This window comes from Amblyomma mixtum, chromosome 5 (genome assembly GCF_055824585.1).
Source record: "Amblyomma mixtum isolate Tamu chromosome 5, ASM5582458v1, whole genome shotgun sequence".
Taxonomy (NCBI): Eukaryota; Metazoa; Arthropoda; class Arachnida; order Ixodida; family Ixodidae; genus Amblyomma; species Amblyomma mixtum.
Window position 1 is genome coordinate 7,387,466 of NC_143016.1, and position 27,480 is coordinate 7,414,945.

The following is a 27,480-nucleotide window of genomic DNA, read 5'->3' on the forward strand; positions in this document are numbered from 1 at the left end:
TTTTACAGGTCTTAATCTTTAGTTGTGCAACTGTTGGCTTTTTAGGTTTTATCCTTTCATACAGTTTTTTATGTTTTATGTCCAATCAATTTTATAGCATGTTGCTGTTTGCTTTTTCTTATACAGCTTTTATTCAAGGCTTCTCCTTTTTCTCAGGTTTTCTTCATTGGTTTTAACGCCCACACACTGACCATGCCTGTGACGCACTGTAAAGGGCATGTATTGATCACTTCGGAGAGTCACACAATAATTTGCAATCTAGCCATGTTGCTTTTTCACTTGTTAGATAGGCTTGCTGTTGTGATTAGCTTTTATGGTTCAGTCTCAAACTGATATTATATGTTCATGTTTGTTCATACCTGCAGAACTGTGGTGTACCGTTTACTGTGCCTGGCTTCAAAGTTGGCATTTTTGTTTCTCAAACTTTGTTTTTTCATTGGGGGTCCTGCCAGGATACGGTTGACGGCATACTTGTAATATAATAGAAAGCTGGAATTTTGAGAATGTGACCTTCACACCTCTGCAGTCTTCCGCTGCGTCAGTTTTTTATTGAAGCATGTTTGACCAACTTGCCATAATGTTTACACTTTTTGTCAATATAACGAGCATAAAGAAGCCAACTACAAGCATTCAGCTTACCAGCATTTATTTCTTGAGGAAATATATTAAAGAATTCATTTCACAGCAAAACACTGAAACACGTTTACATTACACACAATCCACACAGCTTAACAGAGCTGTTTTTGCAGTCGCATTGTTGCAAATAATGTGGAAGACCGTGGTTAGAAAAGTTCTTAAGCTGTTACTTCATTCAGCAAAACACCTTCATAATTCAAAAAAATTTAGTCATGCACACAGAGGAAAGCAATACTTTCAAACTGCACTCTTATTTCCGAACTCCTGGCATGATATATGTCAGCTGTAAAGCCAGACAGCTGTGTGACTAGCACTTTACTGCTGTAAGTTGCCTGTGTGAAACATGCTGCCTCCCAAACAGAGAAAGCAATATGACATAAATACTTGTGATAGAGACAATAACAAAAATGGTGCAGATAATAATGCACCTAACTAACAAAGAGGTGCTCCACCTTCCCTGAACACTAAACAAGCACACACAAAAAAATGATTTCGAACCTCCGCTTCCTAAAAAGTAAAGAAAAAAAACACATAAATGAGATAACTTACTTTAAGTAGGAACACAAACGTAGGCAAACATCAAAACACAAAAACAACCTTTACAATTCCCTAACTAAACCAGAGAGTCAAGAAAAGCACTGCTGCATGAAACTAATTTTCAGACTAAAGACACACCACAAAGCTTTCCCAGGCAGCTGCACATGACTGAATAATTTTCCTTTGCGTATTATGGTAGCACATTCCACACCTCCAACCAAGGAGCTTAAAAAAGCACAATTTTTCAACCGAAATACTTGCTTAAGTGAGCTGGCATACACGGCGCGAAAATGGCAGATTGTTGCAGAGTGCACAACACTGCACATTTCACGATGTAAACTGAAAGGCTTATAAATCTGCAAAGTTCAAAACAGTTTCTTTCCCTTCTAAGTCCTGCTCTAGTTCCTTTTTGTTGCCTTCATCTTTCTGCTTCATTATTTAGCTCTATTTAAAACACCACTGCCCATTTGCACGACTGTTTAACTTGAGTAAAATTACTCTGCGAGCCAAATGACAACGAAGTATTAGATTTCTTCCTAGGCTGTCCACAGGCAGTGCTTTTCATGGTGGGGAACGTGGCAGCACTGCTTGGAGCGAGAGCCATTTGCCTCATGACAAATTCATGCACGTTTGTTTCCTGTATAATGCACTGACAAAAATGCAGAGTAAATTCTCTCTGCGAGTAATATGTATGTGCAATATTTCTCAGCAAACTACATTTCCAAAATTTGTTCAAATATTAATTCTATTAACACGATTAAAGCACCTTTTATAACGGCTTGCAGAGGCAGCACTTACTACTCTTATTGCCGCGTTCTTCATGTACTTGAAATTCCTAATTTGTGTACCTCAGCTTTGCAGGCCATAATTACAAAATTCTCACTAAATTAACCAGTAAGAGGTGGTACCTCTAAAGATTTTCTGAAGTGTAACATTTTGATCGCTCTCACGTGACAACCAACAAAAAATCAATCACAGCACCAAAAGAAAAAAAGGTGAGCTTAGGGCACCCAAACAACTTAAATAAAAATAATTCACTTTATGCGTTCAGCAGTTCTAAGGCACTTTCATAAAAATGTGTTACTTCAAAGATGTTTTGAAAAGCTGAAGAAATGACTAAGCTGCAGTAATTTAAAAAAACTAGCCTCCTAGTAGCCAAATACGCACCCTCACCTCAGTGGTTGCTCTGTGAGGCCCTCAGACGTATGAGAGTGTATGACACAGCCTCCACTATTGTGCCCCTACTTCTTTTCACCTTTTTTAAATCTGGGTCAGCTGTCACGCCTGCAATAGCTTCATGTGGCCTGTACTTCCTACCACTGCCACTACCCATTAAGCCTCTTGCAACGAATGCACCATGCTACTAGCATTGCATGCTGTGCAATGTCATGCACCATCTCATCTCCAATGTCAATTACAGGCAGTGAATGATGGGAATGGCAGTGCCATCGCTGAAGATAATGTGAAAACTCTGATTTGAATATGTAGGCTTATCATAGCACATGCATCAGTGATATTTCACCAAGATGGTCAGGACACATGTAGTAAATGAAGTCGGTAGTAGTAAATAAAAATGCTCAAACCTGCTAAAAGGGGTATAAGTAAGTACAGCTGAAAACGTTTCAATAACTAGTGCTACTCCTAAATGTAGGAAGAAACTTTAAGATCCAATACGCAAAAAGACAGACAGAGTTGAGTGCAGTCTCTGCCGGCTTGTCCCATATGACATGCAGTTCGTTCACACATGTTAACATAAACAAAAAGGCACAGTTTACTCCTCTGTTGGTTGTACATGTTGTACATGTTGCACATGCTTTTTGCTTGAGTGGGCTTTTGTGTACACCTTTTTTGTTGGTGGAACAAACTGCAGCAGCAAACCCCACCAGTAAACACTACACTAACACAGCACAATCCTTGCTTCACCTTGTGTGTTTCACTGTGTGTTTGAGTGACAGTGACTAGAGAGGTGCACTTGCTTGTATCTTGAACTATGTGTTGAACAGAATGTTTCACATAACATTTCAGCAGAGAATGCAGCAATGAAACAAATATGTTAGTATTATGCTGTCACAAGAAGGATGACAGCAAATGAGGCCACATGCTTGCACAGGTTCCAGCGATAACCAGTGCAAAGCGTTGTTGCACAAATGGAATGGCAATCATGTGATCAGAAACAACAAGACCTGCTTGCACTGCAACAAAGAGGCGTTAAAAATCTTGCATTTTAAACATAGAACCTGACATTTGCACTTAAGAATACAAACTATAGGTGAAAGATGCAGCTATTAAGACAGAAATGTCAATTTCATGGTTTCCAAAAATATCTTGCACCAGCCCACACAAACTATAAAAGGAACTGTGATATTCCACAAATTAACAACACAGTTCTTGTCTCAGTGCAGCACATAAAAAAGTGAACTTACTGATTTGGCATACACCAACAGTGAATCTGTTTTCATTTCACTACCCAACCAGAATTTTGTGCTAGCATGACTTACTGTCAACAATAAATATTTTTTCGAACCAGTGTCATGAACTTGCTCAATCAGCAAAATTTGGTAATGCGAGCTGTTTAAAACAACTGCTGGTCACATGCTAGCAAGCTATATATTCCCTGCAGAAATGATTAGCAATGATCACTCCTAATTTTCAGGTACATCTGATGTGATTATTTAGGTTTCAGAGTACTGAAGGCTGGAGCTACACTTGGGCACCCTTAGGCCTTGAACTACTCTCCTCACGAACACTGCAATCACTGCTAGACAACATCTGATAAGGTTCCTGGAGAGCAACTGTTGGCAGCTGCTGAATCCTTACATAGCTGCCACTGGTGGCATTATTAGAGCAACCACCACCAACAGAACACTACCAATTAATTTTTTTTTTGCTGCAAAAAGAAACCATGATTAGCGAGTGTAATAGCACAAATATATCCATGTTTGATGCAGCGTGGTTTGCAACTGAGCATCATTCAGATTCCTTTCCTTCACGCTGGTATTGCACAAATATGATGGCTACACAAAACATGACTAGAAATGCCAAAATGACTAGCTTTGCTGACATAAAAATCAGTAATCACACATAAAATAGTATTCCCACTAGCTCTCTTCAAGTGTTAATGACTTCTCGTTACTCCATTAATTATTCAGTACCCAGACAGAAGTTCCTGGCGACAATTGGCTGTGAAAAACTTTAAATGGCAGGGCACAGATAGCATATCTGAATGTGAAAAAAAATGCATGAAGTATTCACAATTCAAGGCTGAAAATCCAGCTAGGACCTCAGAGCTAACTACTATCTGTATAATGTTCAGAGTAGTTGCGTAACCTTCTTCTGCTCCTGCAAAGCAGGCTAACAATGAGCTAGATGAAACGTGACAAGTAAATGTACTGAGTTAAATCAACACCTGAAAAGTTGACAAAGGGTGCGTGAAAACACGAATGCACAGCAATGTGCTCATGCCATCTTTTATCTCGTTTCCTTGTTGTAAATATATGTGCTTAAATATCTAGTGGAAAATCTTGAGTAGATATGAGAACATACTCATGATACAAGCAGCTTGTAAAAAGATAATTTGAGGTATCAACCATTTAAACATCATCCTTGATTATATGATGGTCTGAGGGCAACATAAAAACTTGGATAACCGCATGTATATGCGCATGTGGAACAGAAGATCAAGAGATATTAGCAGAAATGTGCGGCTCAGCAGGCTAACTACATTGAGAAGCTGTAAGCCTGACACGTCACGTTAGGGTGACTACATGGAGAAGATATAAGCTTGACGTACTGTATTTACTCGTGTAATTTGCACACCCTTAAATTATTACCAGGGTTTGTAAAAAATAACTTTTACTCATATATTTCATGCTCCCTGCTGCACCAGACCACCAGCATGCATGCGGGTGTGTGCTAGGCAGGTTTAGGAAGACAAGCGTGGCCGTGTCGTGTGCGGCTATGAAAGGTATGAGTGGCGTGGAGACGAAATGTGTGCCATTTACCCGGCTTGCTCGCACTGGTGGTAGCTTTCCCGTACGAGCAGTTGCATGCGTGCCCGAATTCGAAACTAATGAACTGTTTGCTGTTCAGTTTGCCGCGAGTAGGCCAGCCGCACGCAAGGGCGCCATTCTATTGGCTGTTATCTACATTTGCCTCCGACTGCTGGCTTTGCGACTGCATTGTTGCGAGTTTATTGCTTTGAACTATGCACACCCCATTGTACCATTCCGCGGGAAATTACATAACATAGGGCAGGGTTGGAGGGGATATGAATCTTATATTTGGAGTTAATATTTTTTGGCCAGCAAGGGGTGTGAATTTGGGGTTGGCATATAGGCAGCAATATACAGTATATATTGTGCATTAAGACCTTTGTAGAGTTTTTTAAGAAGTATTCACAATATTGTTGCTTAATCTGTGCACCCCATTTTTGAAGCCTTAATTTAAAGAAAAACTGCACAAATTCTGCAAGTAAATACAGTATCACGCTTAGTTTCTTCATCTCATTTTGTTATTGGTGAAGGTTGCAACATTAATAGTCCCTCATATGGGCTCTATTTAAAGCCTGAAAAGTTTCTACCTTAGATATTTTATGTGCCCAATCTTTTAGTTGAATATTTCAATGAGTGTTAATTAGTGGAGTAGTAACAAAAAAAATTACACTTGCTTCTGTGAGACAGCCTTCAATGAAACTACAAACCCCGGAAGTCATTTCGCAGTGCACTGATATAACCCTGATCGAATTGTGACTGTGCAGTATCTTCTGAAATTCAAGCACGAAATCACATCATCCTACCTACAAAATGTCCCTGTGTTGCTGCCTGCCTTCCCTGCTCTGGCTGTATTTACCATGTGACAGTTACCAACTGACGTGCGCATCACAGCAAAAGACGGTGCACGCTCCACATACTCAAAAGAAAAATTAAATACCTCATCTCCCTGCCTTAGCACACAAGCCACCGGACAAAATAGAGCTATGCCTTACGTCGCAAACTGACAATATAGATTTCACATTTAGGTATCCCCAATGCACACAATGCATGCCGAGATGGCCCACTCCTTCTCAGTCATTTCCATTGGCATACGGATGGTATGCATCAACATGTTGCTCCAGGTCGGCCATGTTGGGCATAGTCTTGAGGCAAAAGGGGCAGGTGAGTGCCAGCTGCAGTGGGCTGGGTGGGCTAACACCGTGCACACGGCGCATGTGACGCCACAGGTGGTCCTTGCGGCTGATGATCATGTTGCAGATCTGTAGTACGTAATGTACAAAAAGTATTTCAGGCACTCCACATTCACCACAAGACGTTTTTGTGAATGACAATGTCTCAAATTTAGGCAAAGGTTTCAATAATCCAGTAAGCTGCAAATAACTTTGGGGCCCTAATGAATTATGTAGTCTGTGCCAGGTAATAAGTAACCAGTAAGTCCAACAGTAGGAAAAGCCTTTCTATAACAGCTGAGTATTGCAAACTGTACACTTGAAGATCTGTTTAACAAGATCAGATGAGTTCACATTGCCTGCTGTATGCTTTAATAAAACAATGGTTGAATGAATAGCAAAAAAGGACTGTTATGCCCAACTATCAGTGAACACTCCACTAATCTGTTGCACATGTCAATATATTCATGGTCTTATGCAGAATGGTCCACTATATACTATATGCCACTATATACAATTATTGTTCTCAGTAAGGAAATTTGATTGAAAAATCTTCCCGCCAGTCAATTCAAACTCGTGACATCCTTAAGAAAAAGGATGGGTTGCCATCCTTTTGGAATGAATGGCGGTGTAGCACAGCCTCCGGGATCCGTACCAAAAAATCTGTTAAACCAATTCACTTAGTTCAAAATGAAAGTATTCCTGCATATTTATACCGACACCTGCATTTTGTCTCTTATCTTTTTTAGTTTACAAAAACTCCGTTTTCAGTGAGAGTACCCTCTTTGTGATTAGAACATGGTATCCTATAAATACAGGCTAACTTATATTTGTCCCTGGTGCCATTTAAAAACATTAAAAGTAACAGGCACAACCAAAGAAAGCTAAAATCTCCAAGACACATTCTGGCACAAACGTGACCAACAAATAAGGTCTTACAATTAGCCAAGTAGACTTTTCAGCCACACCCGCCTTTCTGATGTTTTCTGCCACCCATTTTCTTTCTTTTTCTCATTGGCTTTTTTTTTTTAAAAGGCTGTACAAGCTTTATTCATCTTCTCTTCTTTTAGATAGTTCTGTCACCATCTTTGTATTTTAAGTTCTGCTGCTTAATTTTTTCTCTCTGAAACTCTTTTCATCAGTCCTAGCCCTTCCCGCCAGACAAAAGCCACTTTAAGACCGAGTGCACCTCCTTCCCACCTTCTCCTCCTTCCCATTACGAAGTTCCACCTCCTTGGAATGAGGGGCTCATATAAACTTGGTTGACAATGACCACAGCTGCCCACACAAGACAAGGCCCCTTGTCAAAATGTTGGTCAAGGGAGGCCTTCCTTCTGCCCTTTGTTCAAGTTTGTGCTGTCACAAATTCCATCTTCCCAGCTCTCTATCTACCATGGATTGGCACATTTGTTTTATACACGACTAATTTTATGCGCTCATAAAATCAGGCAAGCAAGACCCTACTCTAACATGCCCATGAGCCTTACTTGTTTATGACGTCAAGTGCAAATAAGCTGCCAAAAGAATCAGATAGTTAAACCAATTCACTTAGTTCAAAATGAAAGTATTCCTGCATATTGAATGCAAGGCTTAAGACCCACTGGTATTTCACCCTCACTACCACTACACCCTCACAGATGCAATGAGGTTCACACGTAAAACACACCGTTGAGCAAATATTTCGTACACATCAAACAGGCAAAGTCAAAGTTAGCTTGTTTAAATGTGTCTTGAACCAACCCCTTGAATGCCATGATTTAACAAATTTGGTGGGTAAAGTACACCACCATGAGCACTGCAGCCAAGTTACATGCTTCTACATGGAGTGCAGCATTCACAAACGAACTCTTAAGCACTCTCCTGTCTCTTCTTTTAGTGGCTTTGTCATCTAACTTATGCTGTCACAGGGCATCAACACCCATGCATATTTGCACTTTGGAGCCTCCCCTCAGGACAGCGTTGAAGGCTGGGCTATGGGCAATAAGGCACAGCAGCAGCCCTGAAAGGTGGGGTGCGGTGCACCTTCAAGAGGCACAAGTCAATAGGAAACAGAGGTGGGAATTTGAGAGGTGAGAATCTGAGTTGTGGAAAGGTGCAAAAACTAAATGTGCCTTCAATCTTCTCGTTTCTGTTGTGTGTCTAGGAGAGATTCATTTAGTATCACACTGCTCATAAGGCACGCCATTGATCCCAAGGTGTTTCATGAGATTGAATATGAGAAGCTTCAGGGTACGATTAAATATCATGCTTTCAAAAGCATGTAGTGCAATATTAGATAGGCAGAACTCCTTTTTTTTTTTTTAAATAAAACATATGTAGGGTACCACCGTAAAATATCGAGCATCCGTCCATGCTCTTATAAGCGCCCACCCCCCTTCTTGTTAATATTTTATTTACTCCTGAAAATTGAGCAAGGGCCCATGCGACTATGTCCCATGTCTGGGAAAAACATCAAGCGCCCATTGTTCAGTATCTCCGCGACGCTTATTGCAGAGGGAGCGGTGGCGGGGATGTTGAATGCTGCAATGAGATCAATCAGACGATACACTGAAGCTTTAATCATCCGGTTTTTATATCCTCTAATGAACTGGTCAAATCCTTCCCCTGGCATATTTTGTGTTTACGTAGTGCAAAGCGCCCACCAGTGGCCGGCACCTCGAATTTTATGGTCGGTCGTCGGACCAAGCAAGGGCCCACGCCCCATGTGCCCTTTCTAAACTTTCACGCCTAGACCTAACAAACGCCCATCCCCGACTATTTCATGATTGTCTTCAAATTTTAGGTAGGCGCTGTTATATAGCATCATGCAGGAGTGACGCAACAAGAATGAATGATTTATTCAGGCAGCTCCTTTTATAGTCCACTGGGTATTTTATGATATACCGCCGATCCAGCATGCTCTGTTACTAGTAGCCCTGCTTCCTCAGAAATATTTAAATCGATCACTAAACAAATTGCTCCATAGTTGCACATTATAAAGTTGGTTTTTAAAGCGTAAGCCTTGCTTACCCCACTGACTGAAAACCCGCCTGTGTGTGCGTGATAACAATCAATGTACACATAAAAGATGGTGCGTTCATGCAACTTGGCAGGTGGCGGTTACATTAATGATTGGTTGCACGAGGTTGCTTGGAAATAGCAACCTGGATCACAAAAATTCCACTCGTGTCAGTACCTGCCATCTCAAAGCAGTGGCGCACCACTTAACCGCTGCACCACTGTGCCAGGAGTGGCACGAGGACCCCCAGGCATCTATGAACGCTGAGAAGAAAAAGACCAATTCTGCATATATGGCATTAAATCATTAACTATCATGTCATACCCTTAAGGCAGAGCGCGGGCCGTGGTACGGCAGCGACTGCCTTCACGAAGTTAGCACACGGATCAGAAGGGGTGCGGTGGTGTCACGGCAATGGCTTCGTAGAGCCATGCAGAGGTAGAATTGCCAGCTACATGGCATCAGGTTACATCAGGCTGCAGCACGCGGTGACTACTTTCTCAAAGTGGGCGGGCAGGCGGGCTTACGCCTTCTCACACATAAGCAGTCTTAAGTGTCCTTGCAGACTTTTTATTTTCCAAAAACAACTGTCAATTCTGTGAACATACACAATACATCAGCTTCACACAGCGGCTTTCCTTCCTTACGCCCAAAAGAGCATGTATTATTGTGGCATGTGTTACAGCCACAATATTTTGACTTCAGAATTAGCAGTCTGCATTTAATTTTTCGGTAGCACAACAGTAACAGCAGATTGGTATTACGCTCAATTAAATAAAGTAAACAAGCCAGTGGAGACTCATTAAAGCAGACTGTTCAGAACCAAGTCAGCAAGTGAGCTTTGCAAGCACCATAACAAAGTGGCACACAAGAACATCTACACATTTGTACAAATCGAAATACAGTCGCCTCTTAATAGTTCCAATCTGTTCGAATTATGCACAAAATGAATTAAAGTTTGGTTTATGGTTTATGGGGGTTTAACGTCCCGAAGCAACTCAGGCTATGAGGGACGCCGTAGTGAAGGACTCCGGAAATTTCGGCCACCTGGGGTTCTTTAACGTGCACCGACATCACACAGCACACGGACCTCTAGAATTTCGCCTTCATTGAAATTTGGATGCCGCGGCCGGGATCGAACTTGCATCTTTCGGGTCAGCAGGCAAGTGCCGTAACCACTGAGCCACCGCAGTGGGGCCAAAATGAATTAAAAGGGACCTTGTTAATGCACCTGATGTTACCAGGACCAAAATGTCAGTTCGAATAAACTCGAAGTTCAAATTAAGAGAGTACGAGTGGACAAGGTTTCACTGTACAACTGGGTCTTATATTGTGGTGAAGTGCGCGCGGATAAGAGTGAGAAATCAAGTTTGACCAAGAGTGGGAAGCTCACCTGGCAGGTGAAGCGCTCCCTGTAGGGCACATGAATGAGCTCATGACGCCTTAAGGCACTCCGTGACCGCAGCTCTAGCTTGCACGAGAGACAAGACCAGCGGTTGCCTTTCCTCAGGCCAAATATCTTCCTCCTTGACCGAACATCTTGACACCAGAGGCAGGAAAGAGAAGGAGGAGAATGGTGTGGCTCCATGCATAGCATGAAAATATGATTCACTGCACCCAATCCTAACGCTGACTCTTCCACAAAGCAAGCTTTTCACTCTCTATGCTGGAAGCCAAGCACACCAACAAGTATACACATGTAACATGCTGAGAACAGTACCGAATATTTTGTCACTATCAGCTGTAAAGCAGCTTCATCATCTCTCTAAAAAAAAAAACATGCTGTAAAAGATTGAGTCCACTAATCTGAAGGCTATTATTCTCCTATATAAATAGGAACAAGCTTAACCAGTGTGATTAGAACACTGATTAAGGTAAGAAAAAGGGCAGCACAAGAGACAGCAAGGACAGGAGGTAAATGTCTTTGCATGTATTAAAGCCGGGCATATTAGCTCCCAACACTTCTACACATCTTGCCATGTCTTCAACTGGGTCATCAGCCAAGCTTTAAAGATTACTTTATAAGCACTTGACACAGTGAACAGCAGAACCATCTTAGGCAGAACTGATGAAGTACCAAAAGGAGACAGATATCTTTTAGAGGAGTCTGTCATTCAGATGGTCTCCTTCACTGATGAAAAAAAAAAAAAACACTAAGCAAGGGCACTACAAGGTTTTTTCCCTCCTCTTGAGAGAATAAGTGGCACAGATAGCAGCCCTACGACTCTTCATAACCATCGCCACAATACCATTCGTGCCAGTGCCTACCTAGACTACACAGGGCTCTTAAGATCATTGAATCATTGACTCCCAGATACACATGGCTAACATTTTCACTGGCCAGCAGTATATGAAGGCACTTTCCGTCAGTACGACCTATGACACTTGCTCCAAAACACTTCGCCTTGGAGAGAGCCGGCTATAACTAAGACATTACAGAAGGTCCTCGTAGTTGGCATCAATGGCAGAAATCTCGACTTATGCTTAAGTGCATGGCAGTGCTGATAACAGGAGGCACCCATACATAAGCCCTATTCAAATCAGGAGCTCATATGTTTATTCATTCACTAAGTCAGCTACTAACCCACACCACTGATTAACACCATTCTAACACTCAGGTTAGACAAAAATAATAGTAACAAGAAATGATGAAAGTGGCAAGATCCAGTATACGCAGCAACTGTTAGACTCTTTTGCCATCTTGATAACATAAATAACACTCAAGAAGCTTTTTAGCTCATGTGCACCCAGTTACCACAGAAACCGAAGGTGAAATAGAAGTCAATAAACAAATTAATTGTCATGCAACACAGCATATTGTTTTGGGAGAGTGGAACATAAGAGAATTTATGTAAAAACAAGACACTGGTTTCAAGTTTCCTCAAAACCAATTTTCACTGCTTTCAAACATAAATTATGCAAATTTTGTTACCTCACTGACATTGAAATTTAACTGTTTACCACAGCGAGAGTAAGCCTACTCAACTGTGGGCTTTCCTGAGGCTCTTGTCTTTTTTAGTACTAAGAAAGACAACTTCAAAAAGTACGTTACAATCTCATCAAACAAAATACCTGCATGATTCGCTAACAAGGCAATCAATGAATACTTCCATCAATAATGTCTTAAATTCATAGTAGTACCCAAGTTTTTGGTAATGCCACATAACACTGCACTGCACACACTGTCTAAGTTAGGAAGTCGATTCAAAGGTATTTAACAAGGTAAGGGTGCACTCTCATCAATTATGCAATTATGAGATTAATTAAAGGCGTTCTCCTACCACCTCAGTCTGCACATAATCACGACACAGTACTAGCTGCATACCGCCAGTAAGAGGCAACAAAAGCAGTCATTAAGCCAACGTCACTGGCGCCACAACTATCAATGCACTAATGCTACTGAGTCACTGCATCAAACATCATGATACCAGTAATAAATTTTGCTCTGCAATTACTTAAGCAAGAAGCGAAAAAGTATCCTTCTTTTTTTTTATTTCACTCATCATTCCAAACTCTTACAAAAACGTGAATGCAGGTTACGACACTAATGTTAGCCATTAAAAACAGCTCACATATAAATAAAACAGCCCCAAGAAAAATAAAACAACTTTAAAAAGAATAATAACAGTAAAAGCAATACCGCACCAATGACATCAAAACAAATTGCCACGTTATTAACAAGATGACACCACAACAAGAAAAAAAAAAAGAAATTTGAAAATACATAGAATCTGAGGGGAAGAAAACATACAAAAGTTTTGCCTCTTGACAACACTTTTCAGCAAAGGCATTTGACAAAATACGAGTCCTTTGAAATACAGGTCTTTTCAAAGGAAAAATGCATGTTCTGTAAAATTTCACACGAGCAACTCCTCCTGCCTGAAACATTGTACACACGCAGAACGAACAGTGCTCTAAAAGGCATGATATAAGTGCAAAGCATAGTAACCACTGGTAGATAGTAGTTCGTTGTTTTGAACCAGGGGGCTTCTTTTCACTGCATGCTACTGATATTCCATATTCAAAGATGATCAGCACAATTTCTTAATGGCTGCTGTAAGCTCCTTTGTGCATTAATAAATAAAAATAACATATGCCGGCACCTGTATATAGGTGCAGCTGCAAACGAAATGAAAATATTCATAATGTACATAATGCTCAGACAAAAAATGCACAACACCACATTTGCTCAATGCAACCAAACATTGACAAAGGCAAAAATCTGCCTGCAAAGAGTTTTTATTCCCAGTGCTCAAATTCAAGAAGCTAGACGCAATATTAAGAGCCCAAGATTAAAAAAATAGACAACAAGCCCTGCTACTCCCCAGCATTTTGGATTGAAACAAATAAGTGCGCAACACAGAAAGTGCTTGCTTGCAACAATTTACCCCCTGTGCAAATATGGTGCTCAAAACACACACATCAGTTACAAACCCCAGAAAGTGCAAACAATGAATTGCAGTAATGGCCAGCTGAGAGAACATGGAAATAACATTAGGAAAGAAAAAAATGGTAATGCACACCTTACTTTGCACTGTAAAGCCCGAACATCTGGACGTACGTCAGAATGAGCAAGGAAAAGAAAGAAAAATAGAACATCTGGAGAGTAGTTTTCTTTCACATTATGAAAAAAAAAGCCGAAAGGCAGACAGGACAGCCTCTTAAACTGGAAAGAAAAAAATTTATGTGTAATGCTCCATTAGATTTCTGTACTTTAGAGATGTATGCACAGTAGCAACAAGGCCACTAATCAGAATCATGGCACATGACTGCTAAGACCATGCACATAAAAATTTATTGCACACTAATCAATATCATGGTACTTGACTGCTACGCACGCCCATGCACACAAAAATTTATTGCACATGCAGACTGTCATCATGAACTATGCAGTTGTCAAGGGTATGCTGGCATTGCATTTCTTAGTAATCCATTGTTCTGTGCTGCTGAAGAAGTCCAGAAGCAATATTTATATTGCAGCTCCTAGTTAGCGCAGTTAGCTGTTTTCTTAATTGAAAAAAATAAAGGGAAATTTTGCTACATTCAACAGAGTAAAGAATTCTGAAGCACCCGGTGTACAAAAGTGAAAATAAGAAGACAACAGTAACAATTCACCAAGGACTATCCTTATTACATGTCAGTCGAAATGTTATGCCACTATGATTACTAGACAATAATTCTTATGGCCTCATGGTGAATGTATTAGTATCAAATATAATGGGACAGCACCACTTAAACTTACAAGCATTCAGCGACGTACTGCATTGCTAGCACCATTCAAATAATTCAACAATGAGAGGACAGAGTACTGGGACGGCATTCTTATAACCAATAATGCCACTACTTCAATGATTACAATAGATTATTCTTGAAGGTCACTTCTTTTTTTCATGACCAAAATGTCATGACCAAAATGTCACACGTAATGAGCACTTTAATCAGCATTTTATGAAACTCTTAAAATAAAAACACAGATGTAATTGGTTTTGCTAAATGGAAATAGCCCCTTAGGAAACTGGCAGCCAACACAAGGGGCCAGAATTTTGGATAGAGTGACAGTTTGCGTTCGAAGCACTTAATTTATCACCAGCTGCACCAAAAATGCTACCAAAAATCTCTAAAAATATTTCTCAATCAGTGGAGATACTCTGTTTAATGTGTTTTGATGCTGGAAGAAATAGACAAATGAGCCTGATGGCAATCAGAAACAGGCAAAAGTCAGGAACCAAAAAAGAGATACAGCACCAAGTTCAAGAAAGTAATTTTGTGCTGAACTGGGCGACTGTAGTCTTGGCACGTCTTCAGGACTGTTTTGTTACTTTTGTGCAAATATATACATGCTTGTGGACTCTTTTTATGTATGCACACATGCAAAGGCACTGATGCATGTCGTCACGCTATGAGGGCTGTCACTGTTCCACCTTTCCACTCATCATCCCAGATTCAGTGCCAATTTTCAAAAAACTTTCTTCACCGCAAAAGCACTCTGAAGACAGTGTAAATGCTAATTAACTATAACAAACCTTTTTAACACAAAAAACACGATCTATTTACCAAAAACTATCTGGTCACATAATAGAATATGATAGTACCAAAGTTTTGCTGTAGAAAATCACTTAATTTCCTTTAACGCCATTTCCAGTGCCAAATTAAAATTTTTCAGCTTAACCAGTGTTACCATGCTGGGTTCTATCACTGTAAAGAAAGATTTCCTCACTGTCACCATTATTTAGCAACCCTTTGGTCAGTCATCAGTTCCTTTAAAATTCATTCCTTCTTGAACTGTGGCAATGCAGCCTTTCGGCAAATCGCACTAAATAAACTTCCCATCAACTCATCAGTTTGGCAAATTTGCTGCAGAAAGCAATTTGCACACATGGACTGCATAACATATGTCCTATTTCTAAATTTCAGTGACATTCCAATTTCCCCTCTTCACTATTTATTTATTTAAAAGTATAATGCAACCTCATCACTTCAAGCTTGCAATTCGAACTGCCACTTTGGTCCCATCAACATCAGGTGCATTAAAAAGCCTCTGCTTAAGTTTAACAAATTTTCACTCCACTTCCGAGTTTGAATTACTCAAATCTAACTGTAACTACTTTCATTACGAACAACATACTGTGTTGCATTCTCATTAACCCAATTAGCATGAGTAAGTATGGTAGCAAACAGCTCAGTGCTACTTCCTGTGCAAACATCAAGATTGCTAGCTGTGATACAAAGGCCGCTAGAAGTATCTCCCTGAGAAGAGCAAACAAAATTGCACAACAATTTCCTGTTTTTGCCAAGTTTGAGTTCTTCCGTGCCACTCTCAAGAAGGCTGTTTGCTCAGAAACGAGGCAAACCGCACCTCAAACGTCACGAGTAATGTGTCCGGCAATGCACAAGCAAATTGTCCCGGCGGTTGTAACGACGACCACAGACATCGCAGGCAAACGACTTGGGCTTTGTCAAGTGCTGACGTCGATGTCTTTGCATGCTGTAGGCATGTGTCATAGATTGGCCACAGAGCTCACAAGTGAACACTGGGCATCGCACCGCTTTGCTGCTGCTGCTGCTGCTGCTGCTGCTACGAAGCAGTTCCTTGCCAGACAGTTGCTGCTGCAACACAGGGTGGGAGGAGCCTAAAGGGGGCAAATAAAAAGATTTCATTTTGCTGCAGACTTTGCACTATCCTTGCATCGTCACAAGTTTTTACAAGCCCTTACATGTGATATGGGAAGCAAGAAAGCGGAAACCAGCTGCAGTGGTGACAATGAGAGTCTGCCCATTGTTACTGCTTTACAGATTTAAACTAAAGCCACATTTCTCAGGCCTTCATGCAATTTATGACTTAATAAAACATTTCAAGCTTCATCACTGGAGGGTTAAAAAGCTGACTGAAGGACTACCTTGCCCACTTATGAATTTACTTATTGCATTTAAGCCACTGAGTAAAGCTTTAATCTTTTGAAAGCTCTTTAAAAATTTCAGAAAATTTCATTCTTGCTACTAAAAAGCATCAATATACTCGCCCCTTATAATGTTCTTACATTCACTAATACTTCCATTCAGCTCTTTTTTTCTTTTTCTTTTTTGGAAAAATAAAGAAACCAATGAAAATATGTGCTGCTTTTCATTTCTCCATCACATATATTTCTTTTATTTTTAAAGACGACTAGCTGTTACTATACATATGCTTTTTCATTCAAACAAGAACTGCTAAGCAGAGTGGTTGCTTCCTCCATAAAATAAGTACTCCAAGCCAAAGATGTGGTAGAAAAGTGGCCAGAGTGCCAGGAAAGCAGCACAACAGTAAAGCATAAAAAGCTTTCAGTTCCAGCCAAAAAAAAAAAAGAGAGGTTTTTCAAGCCTTGGGGAGTCAGATGCAACTTCGTCGAGCTTATACTCCGCATTCTATCCACATTAGTGTTACAGAGGAAGCAAACGTGAACACAGAGCATTGCCGACATTGCGAGTAACAAACAAGAGATGATCAGTGAGGGTGAGGCCTCTGCCTTGATGCGCTCAAACTTTACCTAAATGTCTGAAGCAGTCAGAAGCTGTTGATATCTAGCTGGGGAACAATATCGCCAAGTGACAAACTAGTCTTTTAGAAAAGACCGTCAGGTTTAGGCAAATTTTACAAAAAAAAAAAATTTTTTTGCAGTACCACTGAGCAGAAATTTAGAAGCAGCTGAACTGTATGTATCCACAGAAAGTCTCAGAATGCATTTGTACGCAGTGAGCTAAAAGCACTGGCATGCATGCAAGTTGTAATACACAAGAAACAGCTCCCACTGCGAGACAAATATTTCTAAAAAACATTTAACATATCTGCTTCATCGCTACCAATTGCCTTTGTTGACTACTACATTCATTCATACAATTCATGACCTGCTGCATATGGTCTCTGAAGAACTGTTCAACTACAAGAGCAAAGGTTGTTACTGCTGCCTGCCTGTTCCTAAGTCCATACAATTAAAGGGACACTGAGCACAAATCAAAGTTCACTTATATAAACATGGTTTTACATTTTAATCGCAAAGAGACTGCATTCGCCATAAAGAAAGGTTTTATACGCTAGAAATGACCGAAAAATTCAATGCGAGCATCGCCAGCTGATTTCGCAAGTAAAATGCATGCGCTGATGTTAATTTTTGGTCGCCGATCCCAGAGGCTATGCTGCATTGCCATTCACTTCAAAGCGGTGGCAACCTGACCTTTTTGGTAAGGATGCCACGAGTTTGAATCACAGGTGGAAAGATTTTTAAAACAGATTTTCTCTGCAATCAATGACTTCAGCTGCCAGACAAACATCAACACAGCCAGAAAGAGGAGGAGAATCAATTTTTACTGAGAACAGTAACTGAACGGAGTCGTCAACAGTGACTCTTTAAACATGCCATCAAAGCAGCATGGAAAGAAAAAGCAACTTTTCATCAGCACAAGCATTCATTTGCTTTTCATGCAAGCAGGCAATAAAAATAATCAACACTGTAACAGCACTATCATTCAGTACCAATAAGAAAAGCTGGTTGCAAAAATTGTTCGAGTATCATTCATGCAACAAAATAAGTTTCTAACCAAGCTCTAGAAAAAAAAAAAAAAACATGCATGCAATAAGGCTTGAAACTGAACTGTTCACAATGGTAGACAGGAATTTGCGAGAGAGACAATGTGACTTTGTGCATAGATGAAAAACAGCAAAAAGTTCGTCCTCTGTGAGAGGGCCAAACTGTGCAAATGGATGGGGTGCACTAATATGCCAAAGAAGATGCTACAAATGAATGACACATGCACATAAAAAAAAACAATCATTATAAAAATGCATCTAACACAGAGGTAAGCAGAACAGTACACCAATTCAACACATTCATGAACACCTCACCTTGATGCTAACATGCACTAAGCACACTATAATTAAGAAAAATTTGTATCACTAACACTTTAACCACAGCATCTCAGCACATGTTGATACAAAATATCAGGTGCTCATTATGCTGCTTCTTTCACCGTGTTCCAAAATCAGAAAACAAAACTGCAACACAACACTATACAGAAGCGCTTTATCACAGTGATAAGTGTCGGAATAAAAGAATAAAAAGTGTAATGCTCTGAAAAATATGGCAAAAACAGAATATATAAAATGATGTAAATGCACTAAATCTACTTTAACCAGAACCGTGCAGCTTGGACAACTTAAAATACATGCACAACCAATAGAATCTTGCAACAAAAAGTGTACAGGAAAAAAACACAAGCAAAAAGGCCACTTACATGATGAATATTTCACTGCAAGGCTATAGCAAAACTTTCTAAAAAGTTTGCATGAAAGTAATGTCGCCCATGTGTCCCACACCTCGGCAGAAATAATGAACTGCTAAGGCAAGAGCTCAGGGCTTTGGAACAGAACATGCTACACAGAGGATGCAAAGCAAGGGTTGGCAAAATCAGAAGGGGTAGTAAACCCAGATCGTTACCACTGTGCAGTATTGTCAGGTGCCTTGCTGCAAGACCACGAACATTTTGTGACTGTGTACGTTGAATGTGGGAAGTATTACCTACATTGTAGAGAACATGTGCCGCTCCACAATGACGTACACAAAAGTAACATGAATGGGTTTCACTTCTTTTCTTGAACACATGCTTGAAGTAGTTGCAGGCAAAGATGGCCAACTCATTGCTTTACATCTTTTATGTCTGCTAACCAAGGCTTGACAGAGAAGGTCAGGCAGAAGTCACACATTTGCAATAGTTCTGTTACTAATACATAGTGGCCTAAGAAATGTGCATGCCATAGTGGGCCACATTACGCTACATTATGTATGTGTACCACAGTATCACAATGCATCTGACACAATATGAACCACTCGACAGATCCTCACACATTCACACTTGCCAACTGTAATGTCTCTCTCTGGAGTTCAAATACTACTGAAAAAAATCTGAAAAATAGTCACTAAAAATGAATTCTGGTACTAATACAAAATTTCCTTCCTCTCAGATAAACTGGATAAACACAGCCATTTAATCAGTAAGCATAATTGCATGCTGGCTAAGCTACAAAGTATGCAACGCCTGCTAGCAATTGACTCACAAGAACAGACTTGCAGCAGTACTTCATCGCAGATTCCTTTTTTTTTGTTTTTTATTACGACAGCATACAAAACATTTACAAGCATGTCACAGTAAGAACAAAATGAAACTTGAGTCTTACTTTTGATTTAAAATACACGGTACTACACACATAAATCCAGAAAAATAAAATAATAAAAACATCAATAATGTGTATCAGTAACACAAAACTAATTAGAAATGCAGGCTTGTTCTCTTATCACAGACAGCCTATGCTCTTCAGAGGGTGGGCACCACTACACTGACTACTGGTAATTCAAGAAAACAAATGACTAACTTCCACTGTGCGCTGGACATGGCTGGTAACAAACAATGCTCAGTGACAGGTTAGCACAGTGAGCTGCTTGGCTCTTTGGATTTATTTCGTATGCAACTGTGAAGAAGGCACTCAAATATGCGGCCACGATGAGAATGCCTAATTTTTTCAAGACACGTTGAGACTCTGAAATCCTGTCGATTGACCAGAAAAGGAGCTGCCAAACTTGGCCTGCATGCCGTGAACAAAGACATGAGTAATGTGAATTCGGATTAAGCTTTTCTCATGTGTAACTGTGTGAGCTAAAGTAACTTGAGATGCAAATAAAACCACAGATATCCGTGAAGTGAATCCATGACTGCGAAACTGCAGACACAGGACCGTATAATAGAAGCTAAGATTACCTGCCTCCACAGCCTACAAAAAGCGCATATATCACAAAATAGAAATACTACAAGTGGACAATTGACAAGCTGCCATGATACAAATGCAAATATATGGCACACCTCTGTATTTACTTTTTATGTTGCCACCAGCTTCTCTGGTAAGACACTTATGATAGCAAACCATAATTACTGAGCTATACAGTAAGGAATCAATATATGTTGTAATAGTGAAATGTTGATTAAAGAATACATTCTTAGCATTATGGCCACTGTTGTTGCAATGTGCCTTCATAGCATATACATTACATGGTAGCTGACTTGAAGGCAAGAAAAATACCTACATGAGAAAAACATGAAACATCAACAATCTGCGCAGCTACACAGGCCAAAAAAAAAACTTTCATAACCGCTCTGATAACCTTAATGTTTTTTGCATAGCGCACAAATTTCCCACACTGATTACATCATGTACATTTCTGTTTGTAAACAGACCAGAAATGAATGCAGGATGAATAAAGTCTCGATATAAATGCTGTTAACAGTTTCTGCACTCTGAGAAATGAGAAAAGCATGCTCATTTTACCAGAGCAGCATTGGTCTGGTTTATACAAAATACCTCTTGTAAAGAATAAAATATATTAATCTTAAGGAACTTTTTCGTACAAGCCAAGAGGAAAAAAAAATGCACAACAGTAATAGGATTGCTGCAATTGGACTCGGCAATATGGTGTTGAGTAAAGATATGCCTGCACCAAAAGTGAAAGCAAAGTTCATCAAATTTAAATGAATGGAGTAATAAAAATGATACCGTGCTTGCTAAAGAAGTAAATGAGGTTCAAAATCATTACTTACATGCGACATGATTCTGATTTCAACATTATGCAACAGGTAGCATCAGTAATCCGTCACTTCTCTTTCCTTTTTTTTCTGAATCCGACTTTAGCATGCTCTGGCTCCATTAATGCAATATCATTGCCCTCATTTTGTGTTCCCCAGGAGACATCTCAGTGGGAGGCAAAATTGAATAAAAATAGATCTCAACATGCGACATAACGTGGAAAGGCCAACTAGTTACTTTTAGTGACAAGAAATTCAGTTATAAGCACATAGATAAGACCAGATCACTGACTGCTTTTCCTACCAAGCCTTTCAATTCATGAAGAGCTCAACCCCATCATTGGTTAACAATGGCATAGATTGCCATGACAAGCAACACTATTCCACATAATAGAAACGACTGTGTTGACCAGAAGCACACTATAATGTGCTGTAATGTGTACAATGTAATATGTATAATATAACACTGATGTACTAGCACCAGCTCTTCTTTCAAGCTCCGATGCTACACTACAGCAGGATTCCTTACACTTAGCAATTTACCTTCACGCAGCGGGATATCAAGCATTGCCTTGGTTGCTTTGTAAAGTTCAGCCACAAGAGTGCCTGGATGTTTCTGTGTGGCCCACTTAACAGAAAATCAACCACAGGCCTTGCTTCTTTCTTTCTTTTTCAAATCTCACCTTACTGTTTTGTAGTCAAGTGAAGGAAACAAGTGAAGGCTTGACAAAGAAACCACGAAATTGCTATGTAAGAAGCTCTGAAGCGCCCATTCCATAGAAACATGAGTATGCAAGCCCTCTATGAGTGGTACACATGGTCTTGTAACTTAATCAGCTATAGTTTGAAGACAGAGGAAGAAGAAGTCAAAGAAGAAAAAAAATGCCCCATCCCAAGAAGAACTATGACAGAGCTGCCAGCATTGGAATGACCATCAGAAAGAGAGCAGTGCGCCGAGCTACAACCAGCATATGCATGCTGCACAACACCCTTGCCCCAACAACAGTTGTATGCAGAGGCAAGAAAGCTCGATGCGAATTGTTCTAAACTGTTCCAAACAGTTCAATAGAAGTGAATTCCAGGGCCCCTCAAATATAAGCTTAACACTGCATTCAACTTATGCAAGCACTCGGAAGAGTCTTGATAAAAATGAGTAATCAGACAACTCCAACTCTGGTGCCAGAATGCATTTGGGGAAAAAAAAAAGCACTGAAGGTAGGGAATGACTTATACAAATCTCAGTATTTTCAGACCAAAGCTTGTGCAGCAGGCACCGAATCAACTGCAAGCACATGCCTACATAATCCGGCTAGACAATAAAGGAAAGTGCACTGTCTAAACGATGAGAAGGGTTACTAATGCAGCCACTTCACAAATGTTAACAATATGGACAGCGTGTAAGAACCTGTGTTCATATGCTTATGCAGCTACAATGAAGAGGATTGCAGGAACTCAAGACTGTGGACTGTATGCAACAAAAGAGTGATGAATAAACTATGCTGCCAGATTAGTAAAAGCAGCACTTACAATGCACCATGTGCTCTTTGTGGACAAGCACTACAGTACCAGTCTGTATGTTCTAACGACACAAGAACCACAAAAAGGCTGCAGGGTACACTCAGCACTTGCAAGAATACACTACCCACTCTTGGCCACACTGGCTGGAACAAAAGATGCCGACTGTAAGAATGATTGTAATCTGGCTTGCAGTTGGTAGTTCCAAACTGAGCAAAATGTTTTGTGCAGATTTCGACTGTTGAGATCATTCTTCATCAGCACTTTCTTTAAAGTGACTTAGGGTAACACACAAGCTGTCTTGGACCTTTTCGCTGCAGCCAACTAGCAACTACAAGCGTACTGCACGTGATCGGGCATGGTGCATTGATTTTCTCACTTTCATTCTTTTGCCAAAGCATCGCACAAGTACAAAGTGCACTGTCCACCTTAAATTGTGAACAAATTGAGAGAGAAAGAAAAGGTCCTATGCAACTGATGACAGTAACTATCCCCACAAAGGTCTCTTGCCACAAGGAATGTTTCTGCACATCAGAATAAAGAAAGTGAACACAGACATTTGAAACTCACCACTGAGTTGTTCATGTTGCATCCATTATGAGCTCATTTGAGCACTGAAAAAATCCAAGTCATCCTGTTCAACTTGATGTCTGGTGGTCAGGACTGCTGCGGTTACGACACCTGGGTCGTCCCCTCTGACCCTGTTGCAAGACAACACCATGCACACCTTGCATATGCGATCGCAGGTTGTCAATCCAATTGAACCTTCGAGGACAGTATTCACACTGGTGTTTCAGAAAGTTTGGGTTGTGAATTGCACGGTGGCGCCGCATGGTGTAGGCCGTCGAAAAGTCCTTGTGGCAGATGTCACAGGGAAATCGCACCTCTTCTTTTTCACGTGATGGCAATGGTGGCCAAAGCAGTGACTCCACAAGACGCTGCACTCTGGTGGCTCTCTCTTGTGCATTGGAACCTGCAGGTGCACCCGCAACATCTGCAACAAGCAATGGCAGAGTGTCATGAAGGCACATATAAGGATATCTATAAACTATGCAGAGAAGTCCATGCATTTCTACAAGTGACTGCATAAAAAAGCATGCCTTAAAGGTGCACTGAAGAGGAATCTGAACTCGTCTTTTTGCCGCGGGAACTCAACCTGCACGTTCCGAGCATTCTTAGAAACTTCTGATTTATTGTCCTGTGTGGCTGATTTTCCTAATTAAATTGAATTAACGGCCGGCTCCCGCCTTTTTTTTTTAATTCTCCCTCGTACGGTGGGCGGAGTCGACCAATGCGTGGAGTGCCTTTCAGCCAGTCCCACGGCAGCTTGCCGCTCTGCCATCGGCGGAGTAATACGTAGTAGTCCGTAGAAGCAAATAGTCTGCGCGTATTTTTATTTCTGCGGGCTTATTTTGTGGCTATATTATCTGCGAATGAAACTATTTATTCACGGAAACCTAAAAAACAAAATAAAGCGAAAGCAAAGCCTCCAAGGAGCTGGCTGCAAGGCACTCCACGCGTTGGTCGACTGCGCCCACCGTACGAGGGAGAATTAAAAAAAAAGGCGGGAGCCGGACGTTTTTCTAAGAATGCTCAGAACGTGTAGATCGAGTTCCCGCAGCAAAAAGACGAGTTCAGATTCCTCTTCAGTGCACCTTTAAGGCTCCCTTGGACATATAACATTCACAGAAAAAACACACAGAAAACCAGAGTGAAAGAGATGTGCCAGGTTGCCTCTCCAATTCTAGGATTCACAAAAGGGCTCATGAAGGCATTTCTACAGCAGCAGCACACAACTTGTGTTCTTATCGTAATATACTCGTAGAACGCAGCTAAATTGCAAAGCTTCCAAAATTCATGACGCTTCAAGAGCTAGAACAGAAACACACCACAGGTACTAGCAGCTACAGTACAATTGATCTGCAACAGAGTTTGCAAAAAAAACAAAACAGTACTGTGCAGTTAATTTAACATTAAACTTTGGAAGTGTTATCTGAACAGGCAAGAAAAATTAACAGTTGATGCACAAAAGAAATAAAAGGGGGCCATGAATAAATGCGCATATACTGTTCCAGAATTAGCCCAGCGTTTCACAAACAGATATGTCACCTGTGCTTGTGATTAAGCACATTTTAACTGAATGTTCACATGTAGCAGAGCACACGTACGATAAAGCCGACACTTGTGGTTTTCAGGTCAATGGAACATGCATGCAAGTACCCAAATTGCTCAAATTCAATTTCTATGTTTTAGTATTATCCTTCACAATGCGCAAACACTGACCATCTTTAAGTGGTCTATGAAGCAACGCATGTCCAGGCAGCAAGCAGCCAAACAACCTTATAATCTACATGTGCTAAAGAGAGATGAAAAGCACACACCCTTATTATTTTCAAGGACTAAATAAACCTTTATTGCTCTGCAACAATATATACTTCAGCTGTGAATTGCCAACTGAACTAGCTTGAATTTGTAAAACACACCAACAAATGTAATCAACTGTGAACTACAAAGAAATGTATATTTTTGAACACCAAAATAAACACTCAATAAATGCAAACAAGAGTCAAGAGGGCACAGCAGTAGACCTAAGCATCACAGAAAATGGAGAGCTATGTTTATGACAACTGCCAGTTAAATAAAGCAACCGAAAGATGTTGTGCTGCAAGTTATCAGCCACTAGTTTAGAGGATAATGAATTGTTCTTTCACACAAAAATCGATTTTGCAACCTCGACAAATAAGTGACATACTGTTTTGTCTTAAGCACCAAAGGTGAGAGATCTTTTGGATAAGATAGTGCTGCTACCGAACACAATCCATAAATATATCGTTAAATATTACCGATCTAACAACCTCTACACAACAGAATATGCAAATGCCTATATAAAAACAAGTACATAGTCATTTCTAGAAAAGTTTTGGAATGTATAAGTTGAGTTGTCAACATCTGCTACCAAAATGTGTGGTTCACAACCAGAATTACATAAATCTTAGCACTCAAATATGAAAAAAAAAAAAAAAAAACACTATAGCTTGACAAACACAAACAATGTGCCCCAAGTGATATATGTTGTCTTTTTGAGATCCCAAGAGCCCTAATAATCTCCTTCAGCTGTAATGAAAAGAGGGACAAATACCATTTTAAAACAGCGCATGTTTCTCGCGACATCAAACATTAAGGGCAAATGTAATTTAATGGAAAAGTATCCTCCAGATCTGACCCTATGCTGTTATCATAAGAACAGTTCACAATATTGTAAATAAACTTCACGGACACAAGTAGGGCACAGATTTACTTCGATGAGCATTCCAAGCTGCATTTTCAATCTGTCACGCATAAGAGCAAACCAGACAATTTGGCAGAAAAACATGGAAACCTTTATATTTTTTAACACGACACTGAAAATACACAACACAGTCATGCAGCTTAAGCAAAATAGTTAAAGGTACCAGTCGAAAATGCTGAAACTGCAGCCCACAAACATCTAGAAACACAACAAAATAGTATAAACTACGCAATAACAAATTCAACAAAAAGACTGACAATATTAAAGTTTATTACGCTAAAGCAACAGCACTAAATATGTCTGGCACCTTTATAGACACATGTAACTAGATATCACACCATACAAGTGGCGGTCACTCTTTTTGAGCCATAACAAGCCTCCATGATGCTAAAGGCTTTTGAATAAGAACAGACACAGGGAAACCCAGCTCAATTCTCAGATTTCAATTCAGTAAACAACTAGTTCAATGTAGAAGGTTGTCCATGATGCTGGCAACACTGCCACTCTTACTGCGGCTAGCAAGATATTTGCTGCTGTTCGTAAAAATACTGTTACTGCCCTAAAAGGAATCATGATTAAAACTGCTTTCGAAGCAATTCATAAAAAAAGTCAAACCTTTCTCAGAGACCATGACTGCAGGCAGATCCACACCCTCCCATGCATAACATATGGCAACCTAGAGATGGTGCTCACAAATCAGCTTCACAATCATGACACTGTTAGAACTTACATAGGGGTGCAGGTTGGCTTTCATAAAAGCAACATTGCGACGAAATTCTAAACTTCCATATGGCCATGCTATATGAAATCATTGCCACAGCATTTATACCTCACATGCAAGACATGCTTAAATATGCAAACCCAAGCAGTGGCTCACTAACTTGCATGCTAAATGCAATGCTGTCCAATTTATTAAACAGTAAGAGACAGTAATAATCCAAGACCACCAATTTTTTCTTTGTTCTTAAAATCACAAGCATTAAGCGAAAAATTTACAAGCACGCTAATCAAGCCTAAGAACAGCATAATTAGAACAGAGTTAAGCTACCATTAAGGAACAATTGTTGAGTGACTATGCCGATATCCGAACATGGAAATGAGATGTCAATGTGGCTTTTACAACCAAAGAACAGTAAACAAAGGTGCTGACTAGAATAGTCAAGCCCCCTCCCCCCCCCCCCCCCCCCCCCCCCAAAAAAAAAATAAAGCAAGTAAAAAGGGTTTGAATGAGCTCACTACAAG

The 27,480-nt window shown here is 40.3% G+C and overlaps 3 protein-coding genes across 4 annotated transcripts in view; all 3 read right to left on the reverse strand.

Annotated features, from left to right (window-relative positions):
• The window catches only part of LOC149341239 (uncharacterized), a 179,587-nt gene that overhangs the window by 6,439 nt on the left and 145,668 nt on the right, over nucleotides 1–27,480 (reverse strand). Inside the window, exon 5 of one of the 2 annotated variants that reach the window (XM_089543209.1) lies at nucleotides 12,808–16,462. The exons of the other annotated variant lie outside the window; for it this stretch is intronic. Coding sequence (XP_089399335.1) covers nucleotides 16,197–16,462 — 266 coding nt within the window. The 3' untranslated portion in view covers nucleotides 12,808–16,196. Of the gene's footprint in view, nucleotides 1–12,807; nucleotides 16,463–27,480 lie in introns of those variants that run through there. 2 annotated transcript variants of the gene reach the window in all.
• On the reverse strand, nucleotides 630–23,660 carry LOC149341240 (zinc finger protein PLAGL2-like). Its single transcript, XM_089543218.1, has 3 exons — nucleotides 23,520–23,660; nucleotides 10,726–10,871; nucleotides 630–6,424 (listed from the first exon to the last, which is right to left on the reverse strand). Exons 1-3 carry the CDS (start codon nucleotides 23,539–23,541, stop codon nucleotides 6,236–6,238), a joined length of 357 nt encoding a protein of 118 aa, XP_089399344.1. The 5' UTR covers nucleotides 23,542–23,660; the 3' UTR covers nucleotides 630–6,235.
• Nucleotides 19,928–27,400, reverse strand: LOC149341241 (uncharacterized). The gene is made up of 2 exons (XM_089543217.1): nucleotides 26,854–27,400; nucleotides 19,928–23,943 (listed from the first exon to the last, which is right to left on the reverse strand). Exons 1-2 carry the CDS (start codon nucleotides 26,867–26,869, stop codon nucleotides 23,588–23,590), a joined length of 372 nt encoding a protein of 123 aa, XP_089399343.1. The 5' UTR covers nucleotides 26,870–27,400; the 3' UTR covers nucleotides 19,928–23,587.

What these genes read in the sequence shown, in the direction of transcription:
- LOC149341240 (XM_089543218.1), bottom strand. Translation starts at nt 23,541, where the DNA reads ATGCAACATGAACAACTCAGTG. An exon ending in GCAACATGAACAACTCAGTG is followed by an intron (nt 10,872 to 23,519) that starts GTGAGTTTCAAA and finishes TCTGGTGTCAAG; the next exon opens with ATGTTCGGTCAAGGAGGAAG. An exon ending in GGGAGCGCTTCACCTGCCAG is followed by an intron (nt 6,425 to 10,725) that starts GTGAGCTTCCCA and finishes TACGTACTACAG; the next exon opens with ATCTGCAACATGATCATCAG.